Source organism: Rhodamnia argentea, chromosome 1, assembly GCF_020921035.1.
Source record: "Rhodamnia argentea isolate NSW1041297 chromosome 1, ASM2092103v1, whole genome shotgun sequence".
Classification (NCBI taxonomy): domain Eukaryota; kingdom Viridiplantae; phylum Streptophyta; class Magnoliopsida; order Myrtales; family Myrtaceae; genus Rhodamnia; species Rhodamnia argentea.
In genome coordinates this window covers 14,600,372-14,608,692 of record NC_063150.1, presented here as the reverse complement: position 1 = coordinate 14,608,692, position 8,321 = coordinate 14,600,372, and the positions used below count along the sequence as shown (strand labels likewise).

At 40.6% G+C, this 8,321-nt stretch overlaps 1 protein-coding gene across 1 annotated transcript; it reads left to right on the top strand.

The window, feature by feature from the left end:
* The first annotated feature begins 5,323 nt into the window (after positions 1-5,323).
* LOC125312910 (phloretin 4'-O-glucosyltransferase-like) lies at positions 5,324-7,034 on the top strand. The gene has a single exon (XM_048272910.1). The coding sequence runs from the start codon at positions 5,432-5,434 to the stop codon at positions 6,821-6,823; it is 1,392 nt and encodes a 463-aa protein (XP_048128867.1). The 5' UTR covers positions 5,324-5,431; the 3' UTR covers positions 6,824-7,034.
* The last annotated feature ends 1,287 nt before the right edge of the window (positions 7,035-8,321 follow it).

Here is an 8,321-nt window from a genome sequence, read left to right as displayed (position 1 = left end):
TCAATTCAAGTCCCTATACAATTGTCTACAGAAAATTCTTAGCCCATTCCCTGCTCTCTCAGCGGAAGAAACTTGCAAAAGAAAATTTGGATTGAAAAATGAAACAATAGCCCATATGTCCAGGGCTTGACTAGCACTCAATTTCTTCTCAGCTTGTTGCAACTTCACCCTTTCCCCTCTTTTCTCTTCTTCTCTCTGTTGTGCTTTGTCCTGCATCAACCTCTCCTAATCAGTCATGGTTTGGATCATTTGCAATGCTTATTATGCTTTGAAAATAATTCAGTTTGGCCCAAACAAAAAAGAAAACAACTGTCTTTTTGTAAAGAATATCGGGATTCGAATCTTCAGCTTAACTAGTCCGTGTGAATGCATCTAAATCATCTTAACTAGATGAGCATTATTAGACTTCACTTACAAGATACAGTCGTGACACGAAGTTATTAAACGAGTTGATTGAGATTTGAACACGGAATGTGCTACCCGCATCAAGATTGAATATTTGTCCACTGAGCCAAGCCCTAGTGACTTGAAAAATATCAATGTTCCATTGGCCTAATCAGAATTCCCAGTTTGTCCACTCTCTTTTGTCCTCAGCATTTGCATCATCAGCTAAGTGATAAGAAGAAGATCCAACCGTAATCTTTCACTGCCGCAACAGCCAGTCAAAATGTAGACATCATCCCGAAACTCAGAACCAGATTATGCGACCGTGTGTTGCTTCCAAGTCATTTTAATGGACTGGTCGGTTTAAGTCGTGTCTTCCAAGCAAACACAACGCGATAAAAACCACCTCAGAAGAACAATCCATGGCGGTTCAATACTAAAATCGTTTATGTTGCCCGGCCGCCTATGAGGCCTCAACTTGGAGCATCGTGCACGTCTTGTTCCAATGTCATTTTGTTGTTATTATGTTGTCTCTTGTACAAACTTTTACACAGAACATAGTCCACGTGAATACTACTTGATTAATTATTAGATCTGTGCCATATATGCACATCTATATATACATGCGAAAGCACCCTTTCTTCTCTTTCTAGATTTTTTAGATTATCATTTCATTATTTCTCTCGTACTCACTCAGTATATTAAGAACTATCCACTTTTTTTGTCCTCTCTCCTTATTTTCTAAGTCACCTTTACTTTCTTTGATGCATGCTCATCTATTTCATACTTAGCTACCATACCCATTTTCTTTCTACGCCTAATTTCCTGATTATGTACTCGCGCGTGCCTTATCCCTTGTATCACTTTACCAAAAAAAAAAAAAACCCGAGCTTATTCTCATTGTCTCTCCTACTCTGCTCTTCCTTGTCCGCCGACATTGTCGTCCCTTGCCGCCATTCCTATAATGGAGGTCAAAGGTCGAAGATCTTGGACAAGCCTCTTTGACTGGGACGGTGACAAGAAGTGAGATTGAGAGATTGATTTGGGGTTTGGGGTTTTTGTTTTTTTGTGGTGTGGGGGCGGGAGGGGAGGAATTGGTAAGACTTCAGCCAAACACAATTAATATCCGCAGGAAATGAGCAAAAAGAACTTTAATATGACAATGACGCTCTTTTGAACCATGGAAGAGTAACGTAAATATCAAAACTATCGAACTCAAATGGGAACAGCCTAACATGTTAAACTTCCTGTTTCTATTCACTGAATGTAGTAGTTGGGGAAATATTATCAAGGTACTTGGAGAAATTATCATCTACAAAATTGACTAATCTAATATTTGGAGATATGAATGAAAGGAGATGGATGTGTAGGAATGAGCTGTAAAATACGTGTATGAGTTGTAATTAGCTAAATTAAAGGCTATAACTTTGAGGAGTCTTTCCTCCTTCTATGTGTGTGTATATATAGGTCATTGTAATAAATATTGAAGAAGATATATGGAAAATTGAGGAATACATTTTTTCCTCTAAAACTCTATGTCTTAACAGGATGAACCTATTTTTTCTTCGGATAAAGAAGGATCTTAGCAAAGGAACACAGAAAAAAGCTTCCGGGGCCTCCCTCGGGCTAATTCCCTTTCCCTTTTAACTATAATTTTCTTAAATAAATGCATAAAGTGAACATTGTTTCAAATAAGAACTTGAAATAGCATCATTTTCTCAAATAAGAGCCTTAAGTAAATCTTATTAGAATAAGGATCAAAAGTGACTATGTTAATAATCTCGACCTCGTGACTGTTCAATGATATTTTCATCATTTACTTTTTTATTTTTTATTTTTGTTCTTTTTTTTTTACTTTTTTTTTTTTCACTTTTCGCGATGGCTGGCCATGGGAAATGCTCAGAGAGAGTCGGGTGAGGCCACCCTCGTAAGCCACATGCCCTGCTTTGCGTTTCATATCAAACCTTAATTAAATTAGGTTTAAAAAATCACAAAATTTTCCAAAAAAAAAATTCAAAAAAGAAAAAAAGGCTAAAACTTAAAAGAAAACAAAAAAGAAAAAGAAAAAAACTCAATGCCCAAGTTGCTGCCTTTCCTAAGTTCGACTAATTACTTCATTTTCTTTTCTAAAAACTTTTATCTTTTTTTAATTTTTAATCCAATTTAACCAAAATTTAGGCCAAAATTATCTTTAGACAAAAATACTCTTTATAAACCACAATTTTTAGATTGCCAAAAAGGTCGGCAAATTCTTGACCCTCAACTCTTATTTGAAATAAGATCCACTTAAGACCTTTATTCAATCCTCACTTTGAATTTTTCCATAATAGTGCCGTCAAAAGTGGTTGTAAATTCTATTGCCGGCCCCATAGAAAACCATGCATCATCAAATTTTTATTTTAAAATTAGGAGGGAGAAAAAATGGCGTCATTACATATATCGATCTTTATAGACCGACATTCTCGTAGTCATGGATCATGTGGTTATTTTATGTATACCGAGTCTTAGTAAGGTATAAATAGAGCAGGAGGAGACGATGATAGCGATAGTCTCGACCGCGGACGACGATCAATGAGGGGGCGAGGAATTCCCCTTAGTGGGGATAAATTTTGTAAATTGTAAGTGGACACAAATTGGGGAAAAGAGTAGATGACGGCTACCCACGGAGGCAACACAGAATTTATGATCGAAACCAAATAGCAAATTTGTCTGGTTTCCAGCTTGCAGCATTAAAAACCCTAATATTCTTTTGACTATCATAATTACTTAGTTTACAAACATTTTATGCATTTTTTCATGCTAGCATTTTTTTTTTTCTATCTTGCCCATAACTTTTTTTCTTTTAAAAGATGTCAAATTTTAAGCATACTTTTCCCTTTTCAACATATTAGTATCGGTATATTTTTATGAGTAGTTTCTTTTAATCATTTAGATGAATAAAAAGTCGACACCTTCCTCTCTTACACGCTTTGCGCATGTAAAGTTTTAAATTAATAGGACACACATTGAAATGGAAATACCATTTGATCTAATAGTACTGTCCAACGCGTTCTCATAGTGAGTTTGGCATAGAAGCCGCTTGAATTCAATGACTCTATGCGGGTTATGTAGATAGAGACTTCTACGTTACTATCTCACCATAGTAACTCCATATAGATAGAAGAGAGATTAGGATTTAGGAGTTCATGGATAGTGGTTATTTTACGTAAACCGAGTCTTAGTAAGGTATAAATAGAGTGGGGAGAGCCGATGATAGCGATAGTCTTGACCGCGGACGGCGATCAATGAGGGGGCGAGGAGTTCCCCTTAGTGGGGATAAATTTTGTAAATTGTAAGTGGACACAAATTGGGGAAAAGAGTAGATGACGGCTACCCACGGAGGCACCACAGAATTTATGATCGAAACCAAATAGCAAATTTGTCTGGTTTCCAGCTTCCAGCATTAAAAACCCTAATATTCTTTTGACTATCATAATTACTTAGTTTACAAACATTTCTCATGCTAGCATTTTCTATCTTGCATTACTTTCTTTAAAAGATGTCAAATTTTAAGCATACTTTTCCCTTTCCACATATTAGTACGGTATCTTTTTATGAGTAGTTTCTTTTAATCATTTAGATGAATAAAAAGTCAACACCTTCCTCTCTTACAGGCTTTGCGCATGTAAAGTTTTAAATTAATAGGACACACATCGAAATGGAAATACCATTTGATCTAATAGTACTGTCCAACGCGTTCTCATAGTGAGTTTGGCATAGAAGCTTGAATTCATTGACCATATTCGAGTTGAATTAGGAAATATTGGCTGCTCAATGAATGTACTGCAACTGAAATGACATCATGCATAGAATAGACAAATGATGCATTTAAGACCAGGCTCAGAACCTCACATTGTAAAATGAGAATTTCCAAACAATACAGGTCTTTGCAGGATGGAGCTCCAATAAGGAAGACCCTTCTAGCTGTATCAGAAATTCACCATGAAATAGAACATGTGGACACAGAGAAAGACCTTGAGGCTGGAGCTCCAGATATAAAGGCCTACAAAGGTACGAACTTTGAGAAGGGAGCTGCATCTACGGCGCATTAAACAGTGATGCGGCTCAACAAGGGATGTCGGTTAACATCACCGTCATCCATGCTCAACAGCAGAAACAAACAAAACGTAATGCACTGGCATCATTACTGAAGGGGAATGGAATCAAGTGAGCTTTCAAGGAGGTCCGAATCAAGAAAGGGTAAATGCAGATGAAAGTAGAAACAAAGTATTCAACAAGTGGAAGAAACTGTGGGGGCACTTACTGGCTGAAATGAGTTGGAAATGCTAAATGGAGGACTCTTTCTACTTTTCTGGTATTGAGAGGGTTGGTTTGAGCTGACACCCAGAGAGCGAAAGCGAGAGAGAGACGAAGGGTAAGTGTGGCAGTGCCAGTCCACGGCGAGCTGGCATTGAAATGGAAAAACCATTTGATCTAATAGTACTGTCCAACGCGTTTTTGAAAAACCGCTTGAATTCAATGAACCACTACATAATTGACTCGCTATAGTCCATATAGATAGACGAGGGATTAGGGTTTAGGAGTTCGGGTCGAAGGAAATTCGCAGTATTTTTGAAATAATAGTTTGAGATATCCCCAAAATAGAGCAAGACCATCAAACGTGGCGAAATCGGGTTGTGACAAGATGAAGTTATATAAGTCGTCGCCGTGTTCAATTCCAATTCGAAAATGAATCTGAACGCTCGTAATTGACTCGTTAATTTGTCGTGTGACACAATGACGTAAGAAGGTACGCAGCTTTTCATAGTTTGAAATGTCCCCCAGAGAGAGCAAGACAAATCAAAGGCTACACCACTTATGCAAATCAAGCAACTCCCTCATTCGTCAGCCAAGACGTAAATGTTTCAGGCTAATCCTTATTTATAGTGGACAGTTCCCACCTCAATCTCCACGCCAATCCTCTTACATCCACTTACCACGTATCTTCCGTCGAGTGCTGTATCTCAGCAACGTTAGCATTCGCAAAGAACTTCTTCAACCCTCGTCCATGGCACCTCCACACTTCCTCCTCGTGACCTTCCCCGGTCAAGGCCACATAAACCCTTCCCTCCAATTCGCCAAGCGTGTCGTGCGCGTCGGCGCTCAAGTAACCTTTGTCACTGCCGTTCGTGCCCACAACCGCATGGCCGAGTCGAAATCTCCCCCCGAGGGGCTATCCTTCGCCAGCTTCTCTGATGGCTACGACGGCGGTGTCGAAGATGGGGCTGATGTCGAGGTGTACATGGACGAGCTCAAGCGACGAGGATCGGAGACTTTAAGCGACCTGATCGCCTCGAACTTTAAGAACGGTTGGCAATTCTCGGGTGTGTTCTACACCACCCTCCTTCCGTGGGTTGCCGACGTAGCCCGTTCTCATGGCATTCCTTCGACGCTCGTTTGGATTCAACCGGCCACTGTTTTGGACTTCTACTATTATTACTTCCACGGCTATGGCGATCTCATTCGAAGCACGGGCGATAATCCTTCGGTGCCAATCCAATTGCCTGGATTGCCGCCTCTCATGGCTAGCGACATACCCTCCTTTTGCAACGCTAAAAATGAGTACAACTTCAGCCTCCCGCTTTTCCAACGCCATTTCGAGATCCTACTTGAGGAGGCCAACCCAAAGGTGCTGGCAAACACCTTCGATGCGCTAGAACAGGACGCCATACGAGCTGTGGATAAGTTTGAGGTGATTGGGATTGGGCCGCTAATCCCGTCCGCCTTTTTGGACGGGCAAGATCCATCGGACACTTCCTTCGGAGGCGATCTCTTCAAGAGCTCGAGCGGCTACATCGAGTGGCTGGACACGAAGCCAAAGACGTCGGTGATCTACTTGTCGTTTGGGAGCATCTCCGTGCTATCAAAGCCGCAGAAGGAGGAAATGGCACGGGCACTCGTGGAGGCAAGCCGGCCATTCTTGTGGGTCATCCGGGAAAGCGGGAAAGAAGAGAAAGAAGAGGATAGTTTGAGCTTAAAAGAAGAGCTAGAAAAGCTAGGGATGATAGTACCGTGGTGCTCGCAAGTACAGGTTCTATCGCACCCTTCGGTAGGGTGCTTCGTGACACACTGCGGGTGGAACTCGACGTCAGAGAGCTTGGTCTGTGGGGTGCCTGTGGTGGCATTCCCGCAGTGGAGCGATCAGCAGACGAACGCGAAGCTCGTCACGGACGTGTGGAGGACTGGGGTGAAGGTGACGCAGAACGAGGAAGGCCTGGTCGAGGGCGGGGAGATAAGGAGGTGCTTGGAGCTGGTGATGGGAGATGGAGAGGAGGGAGATGAGATGAGGAGGAATGCCCAGAAACTAAGGGATTTGGCAAGGGAGGCTGTGAGGGAAGGTGGGTCTTCGGACAAGAACCTTAGGGCCTTCGTGGACGAGGTCAGAGAAGCGTCCGAGTGAATTTGTCAACGGTGTCACCAACTAACGTAGTAGCTTGTCGTTTTGGACAATTTAGCGAATACATGTTCTTGGTATGGCTTCTATGTATCCTTCATTTGGGCATTGAGTTGTAGCTTGTTGTTTTGGACAATTTTTGTCCCGTCTAGGTGTCATTTTCTCTGTTTTTTTTTCTTCCCTTCTTTCACATGGTGGACTAGAGTGTTGTTGAGAACAAAATGTTCAAAGTGTCGCACCATATTCCTTCTGTTTCTCAGCGACGGAAGAATTATGATGTTGTAATTCTTTTCTACAATCCATTGGGGTATCAAATAATACTTGATAGTTATATCTGCAGCCATCTTAAAATTTCGACCGGGAACAAGATGTTGTGGTTTCAAGTGGGGTGGCCGGGGTTTATAGTGTATGTTAGAGCATTCGGGCCTCGTTCGCGCGATTGCTAGGAGGTCAGCAGATCTGGTCGAGTACCGGGCGAGAAAATCTTCGTCCCTCTACTTAAAAAGCATGGCATTAGGTTGTGCGGGTCGTGAAAGTAAATGCTCTCACCTCTATATTATTCAAACTCCCCCAATGCTATGAGACTGTACCATATTCTTGTCTCATGCCACCTTTCATTCTTTTATAATAAATGAAGAGACTTTGGTGTGGGCGTGAACCGTCATGCCAAGTCCAATTTGGCTTCCATTATTTATTTAGTCATTTATTATGAGCTAATGAGGATGTACGGCTATGTATTTTTTGACAAATTATGAATTTCTCTTAAAGATCCAGAAATTAAAAAAAAAATGTTGAGATACCCATTAAAAACAATTTTCTAAATAGATCAACTCTCTGACAAAAAAAAAAAAAAAATAGATCAACTCTTTTTTTGGTTCAGTCAAGATATTCCAATCTTAAATATTCTCTTCTACTATTAAAGTGTGGATTGCTTGTCAAGTATCTGTAATCTTCAAAAATTCATAGGACAAAGGAGTCCCCATATGTATCATGTAATGGGATGGTCGAGATGAAAAATCCCGATATCTCCCTCGAGAAACTTCGATCAAAGGGGTTCTTGGACGCCTTAGAAATTTCACATCATCTCATCACGAGCAATGAACCTAGCCTGGGCTAGGTCATCTCTGGGTGCCATGAATAAGCTTCCTCATGCTTGACTAGCTAAGCGGACAAACGACCCTACATCTTTTATATCTCCCACATTTTGATTTGTATTTTTATTTGTATAAGCAATCAACAAGATGAGGATCAAATAAAAATTGAACTTTAAATAGCTTTTTCTACTCTTTCCTTTGCAGCTCTCAATAATGTCCCATAGGATCTTTGAAAGAAGAAATTATTTTAGTCTCGAAGCAAGTTGTGGTATAGTCCCTCCTACGCTCCGACTCGTTTTGTTCCCATGTAAAAGATATACTTACTATTTTTATCATGCAGTTGGAGAGAAAATAGTAGAAAATCCATTAATGTCAATGTGGCTTGGTCCCTTGATTTCTAAGAGACACCT